At 31.0% G+C, this 23,570-nt stretch overlaps 5 protein-coding genes and 1 long non-coding RNA gene across 8 annotated transcripts in view; 3 read left to right on the top strand and 3 right to left on the bottom strand.

The window, feature by feature from the left end:
• The window catches only part of LOC113395575 (uncharacterized), a 333,619-nt gene extending 314,085 nt beyond the window's left edge, over positions 1–19,534 (top strand). The window contains exons 2-5 of the mRNA XM_064218381.1: positions 17,169–17,276; positions 17,372–17,522; positions 17,878–18,056; positions 18,867–19,534. Coding sequence (XP_064074451.1) covers positions 17,180–17,276; positions 17,372–17,522; positions 17,878–18,056; positions 18,867–19,021 — 582 coding nt within the window. The 5' untranslated portion in view covers positions 17,169–17,179 and the 3' untranslated portion in view covers positions 19,022–19,534. The remainder of the gene's footprint in view (positions 1–17,168; positions 17,277–17,371; positions 17,523–17,877; positions 18,057–18,866) is intronic.
• LOC135193918 (uncharacterized) overlaps positions 1–23,570 on the top strand; it is a 569,995-nt gene that overhangs the window by 522,146 nt on the left and 24,279 nt on the right. The gene's annotated exons all lie outside the window — the stretch shown is intronic.
• LOC113395671 (uncharacterized) lies at positions 160–7,880 on the top strand. Of its 3 annotated transcripts, none has more exons than XM_064218243.1 (7): positions 160–617; positions 693–764; positions 1,279–1,557; positions 3,774–3,857; positions 3,923–6,225; positions 6,461–6,712; positions 7,722–7,880. In XM_064218243.1, exons 1-7 carry the CDS (start codon positions 479–481, stop codon positions 7,767–7,769), a joined length of 3,177 nt encoding a protein of 1,058 aa, XP_064074313.1. In that variant the 5' UTR covers positions 160–478; the 3' UTR covers positions 7,770–7,880. The 3 variants fall into 3 exon arrangements, with proteins under 3 accessions (XP_064074313.1, XP_026489113.2, XP_064074314.1); XM_026633328.2 differs by having other exon boundaries at positions 684–764; XM_064218244.1 differs by lacking the exon at positions 3,774–3,857 and having other exon boundaries at positions 684–764.
• On the bottom strand, positions 12,245–14,542 carry LOC113395675 (uncharacterized). The gene is made up of 4 exons (XM_026633333.2): positions 14,155–14,542; positions 13,635–13,727; positions 13,039–13,145; positions 12,245–12,714 (listed from the first exon to the last, which is right to left on the bottom strand). The coding sequence occupies exons 1-4, from the start codon at positions 14,350–14,352 to the stop codon at positions 12,633–12,635; spliced, it is 480 nt and encodes a 159-aa protein (XP_026489118.1). The 5' UTR covers positions 14,353–14,542; the 3' UTR covers positions 12,245–12,632.
• Positions 15,457–16,762, bottom strand: LOC113395598 (mitochondrial import inner membrane translocase subunit Tim22). The gene is made up of 3 exons (XM_026633222.2): positions 16,449–16,762; positions 15,692–15,955; positions 15,457–15,611 (listed from the first exon to the last, which is right to left on the bottom strand). Exons 1-3 carry the CDS (start codon positions 16,675–16,677, stop codon positions 15,526–15,528), a joined length of 579 nt encoding a protein of 192 aa, XP_026489007.1. The 5' UTR covers positions 16,678–16,762; the 3' UTR covers positions 15,457–15,525.
• LOC113395510 (D-xylose transporter) overlaps positions 19,103–23,570 on the bottom strand; it is a 56,506-nt gene continuing 52,038 nt past the window's right edge. The window contains exons 7-11 of the mRNA XM_064218373.1: positions 23,118–23,249; positions 22,419–22,557; positions 21,991–22,130; positions 21,332–21,529; positions 19,103–20,797 (exon numbers count right to left, since the gene is read on the bottom strand). Of these exons, the coding sequence (XP_064074443.1) occupies positions 20,646–20,797; positions 21,332–21,529; positions 21,991–22,130; positions 22,419–22,557; positions 23,118–23,249 (761 nt within the window). The 3' untranslated portion in view covers positions 19,103–20,645. The remainder of the gene's footprint in view (positions 20,798–21,331; positions 21,530–21,990; positions 22,131–22,418; positions 22,558–23,117; positions 23,250–23,570) is intronic.

The following is a 23,570-nucleotide window of genomic DNA, read 5'->3' as shown; positions in this document are numbered from 1 at the left end:
TAACTTTACTTATTTTTGTTGTTAGCGGAAATATAAAATAATATTAAAACGACTCAGTTGTTTTGATCTTGTAACTAATTTATTTCTTTAAATATTGATAATTCTGTGAATAGTTTCATAAGATCTAAATCAATATGGGTAGATTAAATTAAATATCTCAAAAAGTCGAAGTCAATTTTCAAACTGTATCTGTGAAAGTTTAAAAGGATGTCCGATCTCGGAACTGTTCAACTTCACAGATATTTTTATGCTCGTAAATCACCCATAAATTTAAAGATCATGAACATTGAACATGATATATTTTTCTTTGCTTATTGACAATTGTGTTTCGCTTAATTGGCGAAATTTAAGAATAGTAAACATAATCGACTATATTTGCTAACCTTGAATAAATGTTCAGTACTTGTTAAAAGCTACGAAAATTAAAAACATCGTAAAATGCCCTAGTCTAATTTTCAAATTAAAACAATCTGATAATATGCCACCAAAGAAAGTTGTTAAAACATTTAATAAAACTATCCAAGAAAAAGTAAAGCGACGACGGACGAGAAAAGAAAAATGTTTACCATTAAGTGAAACAGGAGAGAATACGAAAATTCAGGATATAGATGTATCATGTGAGTGTTAATGAATTGATATCTATTTTTCTCATAATTAATATTAACTTCTATTGAATTTTTAAGTTGTCTCAGATGACGACCAGCAGAAGGACAGGTTGGTGAGTTTAAAGAAGAATGATATCAACATTATACTGGCAAATGAAGGTAGGAATTTTATACTTTTGCTTTGTTTACAACAATTTGATGTGGCCTATAGTATCATGTTTAAAAGAAAATTTCCTAAATATTGTAATATGTATGCAAATATATTAATAGAATATAATCTTAATATGTGAATTTGGAATTGACTGGTTTTAACTGTATATACATGCAGTCTTTATTGAATACTTGTTGGAATAAAAAGGAATAGCCAAATACTATAATATGAATATTTACAATTATCAAAAATGTAAGCAATCATATATATTATAAAAAACTTTAACAGACACTTTATTTGCCACGAGAGGACATTCATTCTTATGGATATTGTGTAAAAAAAATAATACGAAAAGAACTTTATGCTTGTGTACAGATGTACTGACATTATAATAAAAGCAAATCTCATTTAAATTAAATTTTGCTTAATGCTTTTTGTTGGACCAACATTTTTAGACCCTGTGACTTCTTTTTTAATAGTATTTCTTAAAAACCTAAAATTAAAGTATTTTCGTCTTTGTAGTAGTGGGAAGACAATTCAAAAAACAAACAAAATTAAAGGACCCAGCAGATGCAATAGTTTTAAATATATTGAAACAGCCGAAAGATAAATTAAATACGAAAAAAAAGACAGTATTAAAGAGAAAGATTCCATTGAAAAATAACAAAGTTATAAAAAAAGAATCAGTTAACTGTGAAGAGGAACCAGTAAAAAAGACAGGTAGACGTCGTATTCCACCCAAGACTTTTGAAGATGTATCGAAAGTAATAGAAGAATGTGACTCGCCCAAAGATATCATTGGTTTGTATATACATCACTATAAAACTTATATGAATATTGCGATTTGATTAAAAATAACCTAACCTTCATGTGTCGTCAATGGAATTATGCCACATGTGTATCTTCCAGGGTGGTGGAATAAGCTCCAAAACTCCTAACAGTTAGGAGGCCTTAGCACAGTAAAGGGACATTTATAGGCTGTTAATTTTCTTTATTTCTAGTATTTTGGTCATATTATATAATATAATACTTTAAGTGAAATTGTTTTGAGTTATAAATAAACATAACTTAATCAATATCTGTTTATATTGCATAATATAGCAGAGCTATTAGCTAATCACGTGGAATATGTATCTATACTCCTGCAAGTGGAAAATACTATAGATTTATAAGTCTTCTTATTTCTTGTAATACAATTATACATCGATGCACCACAGTCCAATAATAAGCGAGCGAAAGTTTTAGTGATGTTTTTATTGTTGCTTTTCTTTTGCTTTACTGATCTGTTTATTTAAAATTTATAATAATAATAAATTACTTTATATTTTTATTTATGTATATGTTTATGGGACACGCTCCTTATAATATAAATTCATGCACTTATGCGAAATGACTTTGGTTTTGAATAAAATTTGGAATGGAGATAGATGACTGTGACTTAACACAGGCTAAGTAACACCTTATCTTAGTGATAACATGGCTGAAAATACTGATGAACGGACCAACCATTGGCACTTTAAGAAATATTAACTATCCCTTATGTTGGGAGCTAAGATGTTATGTCCCTTGTGCCTGTAGTTCTGATGTAACTCGTTCACCTTAAAATGAGAACATATAGTATTAAGGTGACAGGACTTTTGCAAGCCCATCTGGGCAGGTACCACCCAATCATCAGATATTCTACCACCAAACAGTAATACTTTGTATTGTTGTGTTCCGGTTTGAAGGGTGCATGAGCCAGTGTGGTGGCAAGTTTATAATCATTTTCATGTATAATTTGTGTTTATTATTGTTTAGATTTGGTTTGTCTATATAATAATACAAGTCAAAGTAAGATATCAGTTCAAAACAAATATAAATGTAGCTACATCACATTTATTTGATGTAAATGATGATCGTAAATGTCTCACTGAGCCTAGCATGAAGTTCCATCATACGGTACTGATATATGGCAGAATTTCATGTGACACATGGAGGTTTTATGACAATTGAGTGGTGCTACTCGATAATCTTCGGCTATGACCTTCCTTGAAATTCAAGTTTGCTTTAAACCAAATTTCGTCAAATTTGGTTAATTGGTTTGGCAGTTAATGAGCGACAGACAGACAGACAGAGTTACTATCACATTTACAATATTAGTATAGATTCCTCATATCACAAATGGATTACCAATCTTGGGATCTAAGATGATGTATGTCTTGTGCTACAGTTACACTGGGTCACTTTCAACCACCTTTCAAACCAGATCAAAAAAATACTAAGTATATGTTATATATTATATGGAGTATACGATGATGGTGACTCAGAACGGCTTGTATTTTGTACACTACTATAATTGAGGAATTATTAAAATTAAATCTGAACTATGACCATATATTATACTAGCTGCCCGTTCCGACTGCGTCCAGGTGACCTAAGTTACTATTTTATATTTTTAAAAAATTCTGAAATCCGTTCTCGGCGTCACCTGCCAGGTCCAATATGAACCATACAGTGTATCATTTAAACACATACAAAAAATAACTTGTGGCAAGGAGTTCAGTTACATATGTATAAAATAATTGTATTACTTGGCTTTGGAGATGTTGATATTCTTTGTACCAAAACTGAAATGAATAATAATTGATACAATTCTTATGTTGCTTACATAAGATACTTGACATTATTTTGCTTTTTCTTATATAATATATATACTATATAATATATATACTATATAATATAGGGTATAAAAAGAATTGCATGCCTTTTAAGTCTTGAGAATTAGCACCATTGTTAAATTTTTTTAGCTAAGTCTAAAATTCCGTTGCAATTGTAAGTTGTAAACGTGTCTAGTATTAAATAAAAATAAAAATTAGAAAAAAATCCCGCTGAGTTCTTCACTGGCTCTCCTCAGGTCCGAGGCATTAATTTCCGAACCAGTGGTAGATTTTTGATTATAAATAAGCAACTGTAACACTTCTATATTTAATAAAGATTTTTGATTTTGAATTTTTATACATATTCTATAATTTTTACAGAAACAGGGCCTGTATTATGTCAAAATGAAACGAAAAAACCTATTAAACTAAGGCGAAACAAAACTGTTCCAAAACTAGATCTAGGTACTTGTTTTTCTTATACAATTGTAACATGTCATTGAATTTTTTTAATATTCTCCCATTTACAGTTGAAAACAATGTAACATCTGAGGAAAATCTCGATACAACAAAATCAAAGACACCCAGGAGGAAGGCGACCCTTAATCGTAATATCGCAAGGGGTAGACCGCGGACGCGTAAAAAAGCTGACGATGATACAAAAGAATCACAAACGGAAGCTACTACGACAGAAAATGTTACGTCACGAATAGAGACTATTGAAAATGTTAAAAAACAAGATATCCTCGACGTTAGAAGAAATTCAGTAGCAAGTTTGTCCGAACTATCGTGGACTAAAGACATATCTAGCAGCAGTACAACCACCTGTGTCACGGTGTGTTCGAATGATTTCTTCCTCATCGATAAAAGGATCCCAATTATAAAGCTAACAAATGTTGACCATAGATTAATAGGCGAGGAGAACAACAATGTTAGTAATGTTGGCCCAACAGAAACAATAGCGGAACAATATGAAGATGTGTCTAAGGAAACTATAAATGCACATTGTACAGAGTCAAATGAAAAACATTGCGTAGATGAAGTAGAGTGTCCATGTCCCAAATCTCCTAATTTATCCTCTTCTTCCTCCGATTCTTGTTCAGATCGAGCAAATTCAGGCCAAAATGTATCGACAGCTATCAATAAACTTAGTAATACATTAGAAAAACTATCTACAAAACTTAAAAATTTTGATTTAGAAATTATAAACTGGATCGGTTACACAGATGACAAAATAAATACAAACATAGAGAAGATTCAAGGTAAAATATACCACGATAACTTTTTAAAAGAAGAAATGAATGTTATTATTCATTGTAAAAATATAAAGCGAATTTTATCTGAAGACGATCCGAGTCCAGAGCCACCAGAATTTAAAAAGACTGATAATAATGTTATAGAAACTGATCGTGAGAATGAAACTGATAAAAATACTACTTTACCTGAACCTCATAAACCCATAGAAGATAAATTCAATAGTCCTAAAGAGCCTATAAAAATTCTTTCTAACGTCATCGTACAAAGAAAGACTTGCAAAGAAATGGATACAGTCGAAAATAAATCTGAGGACGATTGCAACTATGCTTCATTAGATGGAGACGACGAAGATGACGCTTTATCCTTATTTGCGGAAAGTATAACTGGCATCGAACCGTCAGCAAGGAATAGCACGGCATCTTGTGGAAACGAATGTCCGAAAGAAATTGAAGAATATGTTCCAGAATCATTAGTCAAAAATACGATTACGTCTCTTGTAACTAGTGCATATCATCCTACAAGAATTACCAATAATGCACAATTGAAGGATCCGGAAGACGAGTCGGTTCTCGTCTGTGAAAAACAAAGTGCCGATTCCACGTCCGTAAACAGAGAACAGGAGAATGATAAGAACCTAGTAGAGACGGAGAACAGATTTAAAATTCAATCGAAAGATGTCGAAGAAATTTCTAGAAAACAAAACGGTGTCACGAAATTGATCTCACAGAATCAACTTTTAATGTCTTCCATGTATAAACCGATATCCGGTGTTAAAAGTATCGTTTTCAAAGGCGTCTGTTTCTATAATCTCATTTCGAAATGCAAAAAGAATGGCTGCAACTTTCCCCACGTGCCAGTCGGGACCGACAGCGTTAAGATGAAGTTGAAAGTGTACAGCGACGCGACCCTCATCCAGGAGTACATGCTGATGCGCAACTGGCCCAGCCTCCGCCAGAAGTACGGGATGTGCTTCGTCGAGGAGTTCGTCAAAAGGAACCTATCCAAGATCGTCGTCGAAGTCGCGTTAGACTTCATCATCAAAGACAACAACAAGGCGTTGATCGTAGATGTCGTTGAGTGTGTTCTGTTGTACTTGAACATGGTGGATCTGAGTAGCATCGAAGACTTGCTGACGTTCAATATTAAAGCGAGCACGACGCTCTTGTGTGATATTTTTATAAGTACGATCGCGGAGTCGCAGAACTTTTCGAGATTCAAGAGTGTTTTTATAAATTTGACCGACTTAATGTATCGTATCGGGAGAAGTTTCAGCGAAGATGTCGCCGGACACGTTTTGGAACGACTCGTAATCTTGCCGTACGACGAGGGACTGGCGCGAGCGCTTCTGAAGATTGTTAGGAACACCGACGTCAGTATATACTCCAACTCCATGGCGGGTCATTTAGAACAGCAGCTGCTATCCTCAAACATTTCACTCTACGAAGAATTTATTTCATTGAAAAATAAAGCGTTAAGTCAATCGGCTCTGGACAGCTGCTACTCCGACGTGGAACGGTCGAAGCAACTCGATAAAGATGTGAGATGCTCGCCGGATACGACTAATTTGGATAATATGGTAAGCCAACGACGAAGTTTCTATTGTTGTAACATTACCGCAGGTAAGGAATATTATGCAATGCAATAAATATGCTTTTTTAATTTATTTTTATATTTTGTTTGAAAGCATAATTTGGAAAAAAAAAATCTTATTCTAATTTATGATTACAAATTATTATTAGGCATTTAAATTATCTGCTCTGCGACTGAATGAATGAAATAATAAGATAAATTAGTATTTAATTTTTTTACAGAACAAGTCTTCCGTTGAAACAAAATTCACAAGAACGATAGACCTCAACAAAATAAATTCTCTAAATACAAATAGTCAGGTGACTGAAATAAAATACGATAAAAGATATAATCACAGTAAACAGTTTATGAGTTGGAGGGATAGAAATTCATACGGCAACACCAGAACCGCGCCTAGGAGTACAGCAATGCGGCCGCCATTGAGGCCTCCGTTCAAACGACGGTCAGATCAGAAGTTTGACGGAAGCCCCAGCGTGAGTAATTATTCTATTTTACATACATCGGATGCCTTGAGAGGAACGATTAGATAATAATGCAATCATTTGTTAGGGCGTTTGTTTTTTTATCAAAATTTCATTTTATATACGACCTTAGGCCCGATTTTCATAGTATCTATTATTCGAAATACTCGTTCCAAAAGTACATATAATTAGTATATGGTAAAATTTTCATTTCATTACATTAAATTTGACAAACAATTTATTTATATAGATTTGGTTCGATTAAAACATAAATATTTTTCTTAATAAACCTAATAGACCGGTAGATTATACAAAATACTAGGTCATTTGTACCAGTATGGCGGTTCTTCAGGGGTCTAATTACGTAAAGGCAAAAAGGAAAATGATGGTCATAGCAAAGTTTCAGGGTGGTACAAATCGGTTGGCGAAAAAAAAAAAAAATACTCCTTTGCAGTGGTATGGCGGCCATTGGGAACTGTCGGAAAAGTATGGCAATCTGATTTTCGTGAATGGCTACTCGACGATGATTAGCTCTGCAAAAATTAGCCGGGTACAAATGGTTGAATTGTTTTATTTAAAATTAATGTATTCGCGTCGCTATGGCGGGCTGTAAGTCACGCCCGAGAAGATCCTTTTTTTTCGTCTATCTGAAAATACAAGCATTTTTGTGGAACAAATCGTTCGACACTCGTTATTTATCCGACGCGTCGACCAATGCCCGCGCGGTTGCGCCGCCGCTGCGAGCGCTGTGACCATCATTTTCCTTTTTGCCTTTACGTAATTAGACCCCTGAGGAACCGCCACACTGGTACAAATGACCTAGTATTTTGTGTCATCATCTCCCGGTCATTTATAAAAATATCATATGGAACTGAATTTTGATCAAACTTTTTAGTTTTTTCCTTCGATCGTGACATTTTTGCACTCAAAAAAATATAGTAAGGCGAAGGATTTTGCTTATTTTTTTTATTAAAAAAGTTTATTTAAAAAAAACTATTTTGTCTTTAAAACTTTGTTTCAGAAATATCAACGAAGAAATGGATCTAATGTTTTTAAAGATTTTTCTTAACTAATAAGTTTTTTTTAACAATCCTAAGTGATCCTTTGTACAGTTACTTTTAAGCCTACTGTGACTATAAACTATGTTAATTGTTACTTCAATTAAAGATAATATTCTTTACTTTGTGTTTTAATGAATATAAGAGAATATTCAGTATTTTTTTTTAATGTTAATTTCTCGTAGATACTTTTAATGAATGTTGATTAAGATTTATCTTGTATGTTATCACATAATACTACTTAGATTTGAAACTCATTGAGTTAAACTCGTCTATAAGTACATAAACAATAATAGTCTCGATATTTTGTGAAAATGTGACCATGTTTGTATTTTTTTACTCGGACTCGGAGTAAATTTCATAATAGTGTGAAACGTTGAGTAATATTAAAAAATTGTCTCTGATTTGCGATAAAAATATTTTCCCGCGCTAACGCTGGCAACGCTACCTCACAGGGGCGCCACTATTTAATGTGTTGGCATCAGTCGATGGCGATTCGTGTTTGATGTTAGTCGTAGACAATCTACGATTTTTTTTTTATACTTTTATTTAGCCGAGGTATTGTGACATCAGTTGATATTTTTTTGTAAGTAAATAATTGGAGTTGTATCGAATAATCAGTTTGTATTCAATGGTTTCATTTTATATATTAATAGTAAATATTGAATAATATGTACTCCTCATTAATTTCAATAACCCAGTCTAGTTTACAACTATTTTATTAAAAATAATGTTTCAAGTGATTAAATAAAAATTAAAATGACGTGATTTTGTTATGAACGTATAAACGAAAAATTCGCGCCAAATGCGGCTGAATATTTTAGACAGGTTATTCAGATATCACAGAATATTCTTCGAATACAATTATTATTCCTTGCAACTCTAATTATAATCAAATTTAGAGTTCAAATTACTTTGATATAAAAGTGTTACGTATGCTGTACGTAAGTGTAACGACACTCCCTTGTTTTACGTATATCAGCGATCGGCGACTTGGCGAAGTATAGGCTGAAAACTGTTAACATTTTGTAATTAATTTTCCTACAACATTTAATTCAGCACTTTTACAAAACGACGAAACTTCGAAAACTTGTTTCTATAAAAGAAAAATTTTAAATGTGATTAATTAATATTATTGTTTAGATAAATCATTTTGATGATACTGGTCGGACAATGAATTGTCCATCCTTATTAAAAATGTGTACCGTCGTAGAACAAGTGTTTGGTATAAGTGTATCTGTATCTGTAACGCCGCTAAACGTCAATCGCTGATATAATCTGTATATAAAAAATTACAGTGTACAGGGTCGCATTTCTTTTCTGTTTTAATGCTTTTGTAGTACACGACATTTTGTTTAACATTTAAATAAAAAAAAACGTTAGTTGTTTAATATATACCATTGTACAGTCTGACAAAATAACCAACACATATAAAGAAAATAATTTCCTACAAATGTTTTGTATTATTTATAGAATATTTTTTCCCAACCTACATGAGTGGTCTATTTATTGCCCAGTAACCATAGAGTGCTGGTTTATATTTTGTCTATGAAAATGAGTTTATGTAACTTTAAATCGATGAGAAAATCGATAAAAAAACATGCGAATAACATGAATAAAAATTATAACAAATTGCAGCTTACAACAATCTTGCACTAAATATAATTTTAAATAAATTAGACATTAACTGTAATGTTTTAGTGAATCACATTCACAAGAACAACCGATAGACTATATAGAAAGAGTGTTAGTGTTCTGTGTCTCTCAGCGTTCGGACTTTATAAGAATATGATGGAACCTTGTCCAAGTAAATCGTCATTAAAGACCAAGTTCCATAAGTTCTGATCACAAGGTGAAATATAGTATAATATTTTTAAATAATCACTACATATTTAATTTAAAAGATATCATAAAGTATAGCCTATTCCAATGGAAATAGGAAAAAAGATAAACAAATCTTAGGTTTACGTATTTTCATGGAATTTGCTAATAACACAGAGATACTACTAAGAGTTTATGATTAATATATATTTATTTATAATATAACACTGTTACAATTAACTACTTAGTTCTACTTTAATTTCCAAAATACTACTTCCAAAATTCCGATAACAGTTTCGTCGCCGTTTAAAACGCCATTCTTTCGCAAAACCATAGTGAATATCATAGATTAATCAAGCTCTCGACCGTTGTTGCTGTCAAATGTTGTTTATTTGCCTTTTTTCCTGTTATGGTTGGAATAGAGTACATGTGTGTTCAGCCAAATGTAAGCATGAAAAAAAAATAATTCACTCTAACCCTCGACCTTGTCGCCGTTTTTTCTATCCTTTCAGGGGTAAGAGGCGCTGGAAGAGTACTTATCATTTATTAGATTTAGATATCTATAAAAATTATTCATACAATTGATTGAGTTGATGTGGAACTGTACTGATTTACTTATTAATCATTACATTGGAATAAGGCATAGTGTATTGACTGAAAATTAAAAAAAATTACGATGAATAAAAAAACTGTAAATTGTAAAAAAGTTTATTCAATATAAATAGCAGTTATACGTGTTACAATAAGCAGAGCCAGAATATACGTTAAATAAATCTTCGCTACTATATCGCGAGTTTAAATCGATGGATGAAATCAATTATTTGTAGAGTGATCATGTATTTTGTACGATTAGGACGGAAACTTTTACTAAATAAAACTTTGAATATTTAAACACAAATAATGGACTCTGTTGTAAGCAAAACAAGAAATGTTTAAGTAATAGGTCACAGGCATGAATTTGCATGTGAAAATTTCTATCGTATTGACTTCTCGAAAGATCGGAAATATTGTGGAGTGAATTATTTAATTTGTTAAGCAGTTTCACTATGTTAATTATCTTAATCAAATAAGTTAGAATTACAGTTACAGCAATTTTTAACTACATTAAATTGTGATACCTAATGTTAGTAAGATTACATTCCCAGTGAAAAATGTTTTTCGAAAAGTCAAAATATAATGTTCGACTATGAAAATGAATAAATAATTTTTCATCCATCAAATTAAACATTCCAAAATGATATGAAAGTTAATTCTTAAATAAAAAATAAATATACCTAACGGTAGAGACGTTCAGTCTTATATTTTACGACATAAAAATTAAAAAATTATCAATCCAAGTACACTTGAATAATAAACTAGAAGTATAAGAAAGAAATCTTATAATATCTATTATTAATTAAAATACTAAAATTCAGGAACATCATGAAATATAAGGAAGGTAAGTTGAATTGGACCATATTGTGCAGAAATGTTCGATCACACAGAAACTCTTATAGAAATTATTGATATTCAGAAGGGATAACCAATTGTATAATGTCGTTAAATCTATACAAGTTATGTATATTATTTAAAAGATATTTCATTTCACACACAATTCCACACAACACAGTACAATTCGGAAGTCTTAAAGGTTTTATTGAAACACATATTTTTTAATTACAAATCTGGCACAACACAAGTATTAAATTTTTTAACTAATTGTAGAACAGTTTGAAAATCATTCGGATATGTATATAAAAAAAAATGTTATACAATAAATATTTTTGCAAATCAATATAAATTGATTGATTTAAATCTTAGGTCTAAGGTCTGAGCATATATAGATATTGTCACAGAAAGCGTAATTAAAGTATACTATATTTGTATACAATAGAAATAGAACACGCAATACAATTTTGGCGCATTTAATACTGGATATGAGTTTTATAATACTTATAAAATACTTGTAGTCTCAAATACATTTATACACAATAATATAAAAGATATCATTCCTTTTTCAAATTAAAAGATTCACCATCAGATCAATAGAAATAATACAAGTTTATGAATTTACTAAGACTTGTAAGTTTACAAAAATCTTGAAAAATAAAATAATACTCGAATTAAAATTAATATAAGTAATTAAAGACTAAATTCAAAATCAACATTCTCAATCTCTCTCTCAATTTGAACACTCCAGATGCTTACTCTATCTTTCTCTCTCTATTTTCCGTAAATCACACATCAATCATTCCATTTGATTTAAAAAAAAATTGAATATTGGCTTCACATATTCAATTGTTTCAAATACCGATAGCGAACCTGTTATAGTTAAATAATACATTAAAAATATTCGTAGATAATATTGAATTGCAATGACAATAGAACCTTATAATCCAATATAAACAAGACAGCCCCATTTTAAGCACAACTTGCCCCGAAAATACTGTCTACTGCTCCCTGCGGTAGAGAAAATGTAGCAAAGAAATGCCAAAAAAAAAATTCAAATGTAAAACTGTTTTTAGTGTTCTTGCGGCCAAAGAACAGCTACAGTAATGGTTCCAAGAGTTTAACTCTAGATACTTGATTTATAGATATGATTTTGTTGTGTATGATGCAGGGTCAGACTCTTACCATGGCACTAATATGTTAGAATCAAAGACTCCCACTACCATGGTAAGGCTTTGATTGTTGGTGAGGCTACACCCAAACAATACTTGTGTGACAAAACTTATATTAGGTTAAATTATAAATTACAAGTGATATCATGGAATAAATTACTATCTATACTAGTATTGAACAACTTAACTTGCTCTATAAAACTAAAATTGTGGTTCGCTTTATCGAAATAGATATTATTATGAACATTTAGATGATGTTAAATAGAAATTATCAGTCTGTCTTTTTCAGAGCCTCATAAGGTTGGAAGCATCTACAATCTTTAGAAAGCATTCCGTTAACTCCATAGCACCAATCATACAAAATTATACTATTGTATTCAAAGCTTATTATAAACTTACACTAAGCGGTGGGTTATTTGTGCATAATATTGTTTAATATATTAATGTTATTTGTTATTGGAAGAGTGCCCTTGGACGCTTCTTGGCTAAAATGTGCCAGGAATGGGTAACTCCTTTACGCCTCTTTGGTGATATTCTGAAATTATTGAAAAAAATGTATGTAAGTCAATTGTAGTACAGTTTATCTGAATGTTGTTATTATATTTAAGTATGAGTATCAAGTGTAACTTCGTACTTCTAGTCTAGTGGCTAACTTCGGCCTCCTAGAGTGTTTGGGTTTTCTGTTCAGTAAATTTCAGTAGCAATTATAAATTTGCCTTGAACTGAGCTTCCAACAAGTACATCAGTATATGTGCTGACACTTTTACACTTTAATATCTCCAGTGCAGAGGGATATCTTTCGATTTGATTTGCCACTTGCATAATTGTCTTAACTACAAAGAATGAAGCAAATAATTACCCATGATCTGGTGTATCCGGCATGTATGGTGACATCCTAAAATCACGACTATGAGGTGTTTCGATGCCAAATGGACTATACAGCTTGGTAGGACTCCTGCCCATGATCTGTGAAGTGCAAATTAAGTTTATCTAAATTAATGTCAATAATATAAAGAGAATTGTAAGAATTACATCTGTATTTGAAATGTTAGACGATACTTGGTTTCTGACAATACATTAGCCTGTAAAGTTAAGTGCTTAAATATATTGCATGAAAAAAAATTAATGATAAATGATGTAATGGTGTTGTGTCACAGAAAAGTTGAGTATCAGTATTTGAAATTGAATTTTCAAACAAACTTATAACATAAGAATTATAAATGTAGGATTTATACCTAAAAAATGAGATTGAGATGCTGCCTGGCAATTAAACCATGCACATTAAAATAACATCGATCAAATTATAAATAAAATACAACAATGGAACATACAGCACTTCTAAAGACAAACTAAAATAACATATCAAAAAAAGAAAGTATGTAAGTTTTCATAATAAAGTTGATGGTTTTAAAATGGCAAATAATATATTATGGCCTTAAAATTAAATAAGCATACCTGTTTTTTCTTTGTAACAGGAGTTGTAGGTATCCGACAGGGAGAGCCAGCCTCTGTCAGCCGATGTCTACGTCTACCACCAAGTCTAAAATGCTGTAATAAAAATACTTTTCAATCCACTCTACTAAATTAATACATTACTTACTTTTATTTTATACATACCTTTTATTTATCAAATTTTATATTATTTATAAATAAATATATATTGGACAACATCACATACATTACTCTGACCCCAATGTAAGTAGCTAAAGCACTTGTGTTATGGAAAATCAGAAGTAACGACGGCACCACCATATTTGTATGTTCATTATTTATTTAAATAAATAAATAATACGATATAACGAATATTCAAATTTTCGTTCTTTAATACGATGCTATGGCAAGCGAACTACTATAATATAGTAAACTTATCCACGTTGTAAAAGGAAAGATGACAATATGATATAGAAAAACAATGAAAACATTTAAGTGTTTAATTGTATATTCTAGTTTTTAAGAATCTATGAAAAAAAAATACCTGCGATAAATTGCCGAAAGTATTTCTAACGCTCTTGAACGTCCTCGATATCTTTTCAGCCCCTGATTGCAAGGCACGACGTGAATTAGCAAAAGATTTCCCTTTAAATATATTTTTATTATAACATCCTTCAATATTTTTAAGACTATCTCTTGTTGGCGAATCGATACCGGAGTCGGTCACAAAGGGATCTTTCATTTTGATAATATAAAACGACGCACTACAAAAGTAACTTGTGCAATATATCTTAAATACAAATTGTATTTATTTTATGTATAAAAACCGTACACTTCAATACATTTTTACGTAAATATAGATAAAAATCAATCGGGCACGCTGTAGTTTTCGTTTTTCCGTTTTCGGTCGTTATTTTTTTTGTTTTTCATGAACGGTGTTGCTACTTGCTACGCTTAATTATTTTTTGTTAAGGCAATTAAGCATTCTATAAATCTTGTAGGCTAAATAAATAATATATTTTAATTTAAAGCTTTTGTATGTTTATTTTTATGAAAATATCCTAATACATAAATTTTTGTTTTATTACTTGCAATATGACGGTTAAGCTTCCCAGTGTATTTACTGCTATTAAGAGGTTAGGGCAAAATGCAAATATATAGGTTTTCTAATGATTATACTTACAAATAATAAATATGTAATTTTGCTAAGGTTTTATATCTGTTACCTACCTACAACCTACCTTAATACCATTTCAATAATTATATAAGAGAAGAATATATTAATTATTAATGAATAACGATTCATTATTACTTTTAATAGTTTTAAAAATCATTATTTTTTGTTTTTTTAGCTTTACATAGATATAGTTTATATATATGATATCTTATTTTGTTAAAAATTGAAGCCCTATAAGATTTTTTTGGTTATTACATTTTTTACATTGGCAGCACAACACTATATCGTAATTTGTTACCAGCAAATCTTGCAATCTTCAAACTTGAAACTATCCGTATTCATGGCGTATATATGTATTATCTATGTTCATGGCGTATAGCAACAGATGAAGGATGCAAATACCTAGCGACCTACAATAGCTATTATTTACATTATTAATGTACACTATTATATTATTGATAGTTATTATTTATTAGTATTTACCCGGGGGTATATTTGTCTCCCTCGTCCTAATTAATAATGTTTGTTTAAAAAGTTAATTCTACATAAAAAAAATCCACATAAAAATTAAATATAATAACATATCATGATGCTTTAAAAACACACGTTTTAAATAAATTTTGTAAAGATAATGGATAATATTGAGATAAACAAAACACATATTAAGTAACTTCTATTTTTTATTAATAATTTAATAGCTAATTAACATTTACAAAACAATAAATTTATAACTCATCTCTAACCACGTTGATGCATATAATAGTCAATAACAGTTGAAAATGCAGCAAATCCAGCAGCACCGAATATACCAGCTTTCAAACCACCTAAAATTAAAATATACTGGATGATTTTAAGATTTTTATTTCAGTGTAAAAAAAAAAAATATTTTATAATATGTAGGTACCTCGTAATCCTATAAGTCCCCCTGTAACCCCACCGGCATATGTGCCATTTTTCCAATCAGACTTTCCCCTTGCACTTTCTATACAACACTCAATACCAGAAAACACAGCTCCGAGTATAGCAAAGTTCTTTGCATAACTTATCATGGAATTTTTCATTTCTCGTAATATTTCTCTTGCAGTTTGATTCTGTTGTGCCATGGGGTCTGTCATATTTGGCATTAATGATGATGTGAATAAACCGACAGCTGCTCCAAGACCATATCCTAAAGGCATAAAATATTATATTATTGATTTTATAAAACTCTGATTAGGATGAATGATTCTAAAATCAAAAATGTGTAGTTTTGAGTAGTCATAAATCGTAGATGTGTTATTTACAAAATAAAATACGATAATTCTAAATTTATTGAGTATTTGTTTATGAAAATCAGATTGATAAAAACTCTTTAGTTTTTGCTTCTCAATTTAGAATGGCGAGCCATATGTTGCCAAAAGCAAGGAGCATCCTAAATACCGTTGCTAGTGCCACATCCATTAAAAGTAACTAGGAATTAAATATTTTCAGTCTTAAATTATGTAAACAGAGATGATTAACTGCCAGTTCATATGTATTTGTACACATAATTCTTTCTTTTTTAATAAGTAAGTTAAAATCCTTTTGATCTCTAGGCACAGAAGGTAATCTTACTACCACTAGCACTGATCATAAATATGAAATAGTTAGTTTTAATAAATGAAATAGAATTTATAACTTACCTATGATACAACTAGTCAATGATTTAAAAGGACAACTTTCAATTGTAGATTCAATCATTTTCTCTTCGTTTGTTTTGATTATAACAGGACCCAAAATTCTGGGTATAATTATATTTTCACGATATCGGTAAACATTGCCTATCAAGTATTTTGCGAGAGAATCATAGTCATTTTGTTGTGTGAATTTAACTAAATCTTCGTTAACAGGCGGTTTTTTATATTCGGTCATAATGATTGTGACTTATTTGAGAATTTTCACAGTAAATGCACAATTTTATTAAATATTTATTAAAATACAGGTTAGTTTCTATCCCTTAATTATTTCAATTTATCTGTAATATGGTTTGACTTTTGACAACCAACAGCTGTAATAATTGAGTGTCCTGTCTGACACTGACATAAGTTAACCGTTCAGATTCGAGAATATTAATAATATTTTCTAAAATAAATATAATACAAAAATAGTTTTTCATGTAACACTTCATCAAACCTTATATACCTTTTATTGATTTCAATTTTTGTATAAAACTAACAAGACCACATGTTAGTAATGTGTAAGTTTATGTACTAAGAATTTGCTTGTTGATTATTTTATCAGATTTTACAACAGAAAAATAAATGTCATATCAGCATGGATGGAGAGGACTTTATTAAAATAGTAAACATATATTTTTAAGATTACTAAATTAAATAGAAGTATAATTTAATTGTTTTTACTAGTACTTAGTAAAATGTCAGATTCATCGGACGAAGAAGATCTGTCTCGTTTTAGAGATGTAGTGGACACAACATTTGAAATCAAGGATAAAACCCTAAACGAAGAGAAAGGTTTGCTAACTTTGAGTACCTACCTAATATATGATTGAATTTGGATGTCATGGATTAAAATTTCAAGCTTACTTCATTAACTATCGAATTTTTAGAAAAACCACGTTCCGAAAGATATTTAGATGTCGCTACGCATTACAATGATATAAAGGTCTCAGAAGAAATGCAAAGACGTATTGGCGCTAAGGTATCAGCAGTGATCAATAGAAGTATAGAATTTGTTGACATTAAACGAAAGTCTGTAAAGTAAGTTAATATTTTAATAGTGCATGCAAATTATAAATATAATAATTGTATATTTTTATGATTTTGTGTACTTACATAAAATTTATTGTTTATTTTTTTATTTGATATTTTGGAACCAAATTTTAAGCAAGAATAATAAATTTCCTTTTATCATAAAAAGTGCATATTAATTTGTGTTGAATAGGAAACTTTATGTTACATTAAAAAAAACAACACTACACAAAGGTGTTGGTGGTAGTGTCCATCCAATATTTATTATTGGCCAATTTGAATTAAGAATTTATAAAATCCAATTCAGAAAATAGTTAATCCTGTTTATTCTATTTAATAACAAAACTATTGAATGTTTTTTCAGGGAAAGTGAAACCAAAGGGGGTGTTAAATTGTTTAGAGACTCGAAAAGTTTTTTATCATGTGAAGTAGTAACGGATAAAGATATTGTAACAGAAATCCACAATAAGATTTCTAAGAGAATTAAAAGTGCAAGTAGAAGGAGACAAATTGACCTTGATGTTCAGGAACCTAACGAAAAAGGTACTAAACTAAAAGATTGTTTTTCATGTGATGTAGCTTAAAATCGACACATCGTCTTTTAAACTAAACTAATCAAAAACCAGATATTATAGGAGTGTTTTTAAAATTCCAATAATTTCAAATCCTGATAACTTTGTCCCACTACAGTCTAAGGCTTAAAAATTTAGCAAAAGACTTACTCTATGTCAAGCTTATATTAAATTGTAAATTTTGTTTCCAAACTCTGAAAAGATTTTTGTGAGTGTGTCTGTGGGTGTGTTCCCAATAAATATTTATTTAAGGAAGTTTGAAAACTCTAGTATTGTGTAAGTGCCTTTAGGATGACTTACCTAGAAGCTAAAGGCTATTGAGGCACAAATTTGTAGCAATTGAAATATTAAATGTTGGCTTTCAATACATATCCTCTAACATGGTGAATGTTGAGAAAAATAAAAATTTTTTGTGTGGCAATATTTACGTTTTTAATAAAGGATCTCAGAAAGTGTAAAAAGTGCTTTTTTGAATAAATAAAAAAAAGGAAAAGAAATGTTTGTGAGCTAAAGCTTCATAATAAAATACACACAATTAATTCATGGAGAATAGTTCATATTCAGAAGAAAGCAACTGCCTCGTGGCTATTTTTTTATCGAATATGAAAATTGTAAACAATTACAAAAATAGACAAAAAACAACCCAATAAACTTTGTTTTGAAATATTTGGTTTTTCTTTTAACTACTAAGGTAAACAATTTCAAGTTTATTTTAAACTATTTATTTTAATTTAAAAAGCAATATCTATGCCAATAAAAAAAACTTTTTGTATTTTTACAGATAAACTAAATGCAGTTGTAGTGAGTGGTGACTTTATATTATTAAAAAACGAAAAACGCTGGCGACCGAAAAGAAAACAAAATATTGTTGAATTTGTAGCAGTAGGGAATAACAAATCACATCTTAGTATTGGTGTGCGAAAAAGTGACACTTAATTTTTTTAAAGGTTAAAGTTTATTGGTATAGGTCAAGGAATCATATTGTAAACCCTGAAATATTTAAAATAAAAGCAATCATTAATATTAACAATAATGTATTTACATTCAGTTTATTTAAAATGTACATGTTCATTATCACAATTAACTGCTTTTTAATTGTTATACACAAATGTGTATTTGTTTATTTTAATTCAGATTCACATTGATGTCTTAAGTTCGTAAGAACTTCTAGTATGATTAAAATAAATATAAAATAACTAAAAACATAGCAACTAAGTTTAAATTAAAACAACCTTACTTGTACATTTAATTCTTAACCTACAGAGGAACGGACATACATAGTTATGAATACTTTTAAAACTGAACTTTTTCAATATTTTGTCCCATATCTTCATATGTCAATATGTATTTCTCTTCTCGCTCGCACTTTGGAGAAAGTCATTTTATAAATGGAACACTTATTTAATTTTAAATGTAACGAAGTTAAAATAAATATATTTGAAATTCGTAGTTTATTTAGATTTCCTTATATTATTCAGAGTTGTTTGATTCAAATGTCTAACAAGTTAGCTAACATATGAATGTTATCTAAGACATATTTTTTTATGGCAGATATTTTTTTACCTTTGACATTGATTGCTGAAAAAACTGAACTATTTTTTTTCGAGTGCTATATATATTGTAGGGTTTTGTAGCCATGCAAGCTAGATAGCTAGATATTTTTTGATTAAAGAAAGTTGTATGAAAGAATAGAGTAATTAGCATAGTCGTCTATTTAATTCGTATTGATATTTTCCGTTTGAACTTTGAAAGTGAATTGAGCAATATACATTTTTTTAATTATCATTTGATTTTCATAGACGTCTTGCAGAACAGAGTGGCCTTGTAGTAGAATAAATAATAGAATTTACTTTAAGGCAGTATCAATTATTTGCACTTTATTTTTTACATTTAATGAATATGATTTTTTTTTTATTTACAGTTTTAATCAAATAAGATCATATTTAAAAATCAAATATAAAAGCATTTATAAATTCAGATGTTTGCCATAGACATATATTTGTTTTTTTTTTTTGTTTTTTAAGTCATTCCATTGAAATTGAATCAATTCATTGAGTAATAATAGCAGAAAACAATAACACTACTTCACAGGCCATTCTTTTAGACCAGTTAACCAGTGTATGTTAATAACCCAGTGTACCAAGTACGCAGCGAGACTTAAAATTTGAAAAGGGCAAAATATATAAATAACTTAGACTTTGGTCGGCGTCGCTTAGATTGGCGGCTTCAACCAGGAAAGCGAAGATGTCCAATGTGCTTGTAATTGCACTGGCTCACCTCATCTTGAAAGCGAAATATATGGAAACAATGTATAGATTTTTGGTGTTAGGAGAACTGATGAGTAAGGGTACCACCCAGACGAGCCTGTACTCATTTATACCAGGGAAACTGTATAACATAAACAACGCGTTTCCTGTTGCAAAAATCGTTGAAGTTTTCATAAACATCACCAGAACATCCATCATAAAAACAAAGGTCGATCTCGTAATCGGACTCTATCCCATCGACGCCAAACGGGCAGGTATTTGTAACGAATTTGTCTTTCACTGGAATCAACGTCTTATAGTCTGATGTTTTCGTTCGTTCTTCCGTTCCTGAGCTCGTCGTGCGAGAAGGCTCTGTTGTCGAGTCCGCTCGGCTTGTCGTCCGTGGCCTCAGACTTCTCCACGGGACCGTCCATCAAGAACATCGTGAGGAAGAACATGATGCTGCCTAAAATTAATATAATTGATTAGGATTTTTATAAAGGTGTGTCTAATAACATAGTTTACATTTTCATTAATTTCAGATACTTAAAAACTAAACAGAATATGCGGCATATTTCAATTACAGTAAAAGTAAAGACAAAAAAAAACCTTTGACATTGAATTGGACAAAATCTTGAATACTCTATGGTTTTCATTAGGATTTCGTGAAAAAATGGCGTTTTGGGTGATCTATCAGAACTTTGGAAATAAATTAAACTGGATAAATACATATGTATTTGGTTAACTAGGATAGTGTTGAATTATAATTAATATATAGTTGTTGTTATAGACACTGTATTTTTTCCATAAGTTAAGGTGCGATTGTTATATTAATATTTATTGTTTTTTTTTCATGTGTTCTCTAATAAGTGAGAGTACATTTAGATTAAATATAAAAATGGATTACTGTAAGCATACAAAACCGTTTTAAAAATATATAAACAAACACAGTTCTTGATTAAATATATTAATTAATAATAGTTTGTCGTGCAAAACTTACTAATGCCGTAGAAGCCTGCGTAGAAGATCATAATGGCTTCTCTGTAGCCGATCGCCTTCGAGACCGGGTCGACCAGGATCGGCAGGTTTCCTCCAACGTTGTTCATAACGAAGAGGAAAACGCCGACTGTCGTTGAACGTACCGACAGAGGCACTATTTCCACTAGAATAGCGAAGACGATTCCGAACCACATTTCAGCTGAAATGAATATTTTAGTTATAAAATTTTAGGCAATTATTTAAATTTTAATAGTGTTTTTTTTATTTAAATGTGCACGCTCCGACTTCGTCCGGGTGGAATACAACTTTTATTTACTTCCCAACAGAGGCACCCTTTCACGAGTCAAATCTAATTCATCTAGAGTTCTCAAATACACACAAAAAACAAACAATCGGAATTGGTATGTTTAGAAGATCAGTTACAGGCACACGTACAGAAGATTTATTTATATAAATATATGCATAAAACAGTAGTCACGTGTTTTTATTTGCATATTAGCTAGGTATTTATAATTTACATTTTCATATACTTACTTATTTAAATTCTTAGCTTATATAAAAATAAATATTTTTACCGGTAAATCGTAACATTTCAAGTAAAACTATAACTATGGTATTATTTTAACGATAATACAGGGTGTTCTGTAATGTTAAACTTACCAAAGAAGTATGAGATAGCGAGGGTGATCATGGCCCATAAGGGTCCGAACACGACTGAACCAAACGCCGGCAGCGTCGCAATCAGCTGAGACAGAGCCAGGACCAGTACTCGAGACCTCACACCCATCTTTGACACGAATCTGCGAAATCACGATAATGTCATATGTAGTTTAAGCAGACGTTCACCGTCAGAACCACCGCTGGCCTGGCCTGGTATATTGAGGTAGTATTTCTCTGATGAGTACATGTGTATATTTAACTAATAATTTAATTCTGTATCTGCCTTGTTTGATACAAATGGTACTTATTATGGAAGGAAAATAATTATTAGTTTGAACAAGTTGACATATCTTATCTGCCCAAAATGCGTTCGCTTATGGTAAGTCGGAGATATAACTTATGTGTTTGTGCGTGTGTGTGTGACTCACTTGTCGGAGACGACGCCGCCGACGACGACTCCGATGGAGCCGATGCCGACGGTGACGGCGAACAGCCACCAGCCGAGGTCGACGTCGGGGAAATAGTCCCGGTAGTATAGGTCCGCGTTGTACGCAAACGTCATACCGCCTGAGACGATATATAAATATCTTATCACTGGTATATGTTAAGGTATTCAACAACGAGTATAAATGAGTTCTTTATCTAATAAGTGTCATCAAAATAAAAAAATAATAATTATAAAATATACATAATCATAATCAGCCTGTAAATTTCCCACTGCTGGGCTAAGGCCTCCTTTCCCGTTGAGGAGAAGGTATGGAGCATATTCCACCACGCTGCTCCAATGCGGGTTGGTGGAATACACATGTGGCAGAATTTCGTTGAAATTAGACACATGCAGGTTTCCTCACGATGTTTTCCTTCACCGCCGAGCACGAGATGAATTATAAACACAAATTAAGCACATGAAAATTCGGTGGTGCCTGCCTGGGTTTGAACCCGAAATCATCGGTTAAGATGCACGCGTTCTAACCACTGGGCCATCTCGGCTCTCCTTAATATATTTACATATATTTATAGAAGGTCTGCAAAATACCTACTGTATAATATTTTTGAGCTTTACGGTTTACCTCATTACTCCCCTGTGAGCGAAGCTGTATTACATTTTTTTTAATTTGGTATCTTACCGCAATGTCTGATGGAGGCTGCCAAGCAAAGAAGAATGATTCTCGGTTGCGCGATCACATGCCAGATGGTGACTTGAGGCATTTTCTTCCCAGATTCCAGGGCGGAGTCCCCGGCTTTGGCGTTGCCAGCTCCTAAAAAAGATTATAGAATAGTTTATTAATCCAAGAAAACGCAATCGGCTCATGAATGTTGAAAATCAATTTTCACGAGAACATTATCGTTACACGTAAATAAAATAATAAGCCGAATTGTTATTTTGGAAAAATAATCGCCAAACTACTATGATGATTACTTTACTATGATAATTATTTACCATGTTTTTATTTTTAGACAAGTCTCGTCGGTCTCGTGAACAAGACATTCGTAGATAATGTCGAAATATTGAGCTCCAACAAATAAAAATAAAAAACATTGTAAATATCCCGTTTTAAATACTGTTAGTAATAAAAATA

Source organism: Vanessa tameamea, chromosome 21, assembly GCF_037043105.1.
Source record: "Vanessa tameamea isolate UH-Manoa-2023 chromosome 21, ilVanTame1 primary haplotype, whole genome shotgun sequence".
Classification (NCBI taxonomy): Eukaryota; Metazoa; Arthropoda; class Insecta; order Lepidoptera; family Nymphalidae; genus Vanessa; species Vanessa tameamea.
Note: the sequence above shows the minus strand (reverse complement) of the source record. Positions and strands in the feature narration are given on the sequence as shown.

Coding starts and splice junctions, on each gene's coding strand:
- LOC113395671 (XM_026633328.2), top strand. CDS start 479: ATGCCACCAAAGAAAGTTGTTAAAACATTTAATAAAACTATCCAAGAA. Junction 765..1,278: donor CATTATACTGGCAAATGAAG/GTAGGAATTTTA, acceptor TCGTCTTTGTAG/TAGTGGGAAGACAATTCAAA. Junction 3,858..3,922: donor TGTTCCAAAACTAGATCTAG/GTACTTGTTTTT, acceptor TCCCATTTACAG/TTGAAAACAATGTAACATCT.
- LOC113395675 (XM_026633333.2), bottom strand. CDS start 14,352: ATGAAAGATCCCTTTGTGACCGACTCCGGTATCGATTCGCCAACAAGA. Junction 13,728..14,154: donor CTTTCGGCAATTTATCGCAG/GTATTTTTTTTT, acceptor TTTTTATTACAG/CATTTTAGACTTGGTGGTAG. Junction 13,146..13,634: donor CTGTTACAAAGAAAAAACAG/GTATGCTTATTT, acceptor TGCACTTCACAG/ATCATGGGCAGGAGTCCTAC.
- LOC113395598 (XM_026633222.2), bottom strand. CDS start 16,677: ATGACCGAATATAAAAAACCGCCTGTTAACGAAGATTTAGTTAAATTC. Junction 15,956..16,448: donor ATTGACTAGTTGTATCATAG/GTAAGTTATAAA, acceptor TTATGCCTTTAG/GATATGGTCTTGGAGCAGCT. Junction 15,612..15,691: donor GGGACTTATAGGATTACGAG/GTACCTACATAT, acceptor TTTTAATTTTAG/GTGGTTTGAAAGCTGGTATA.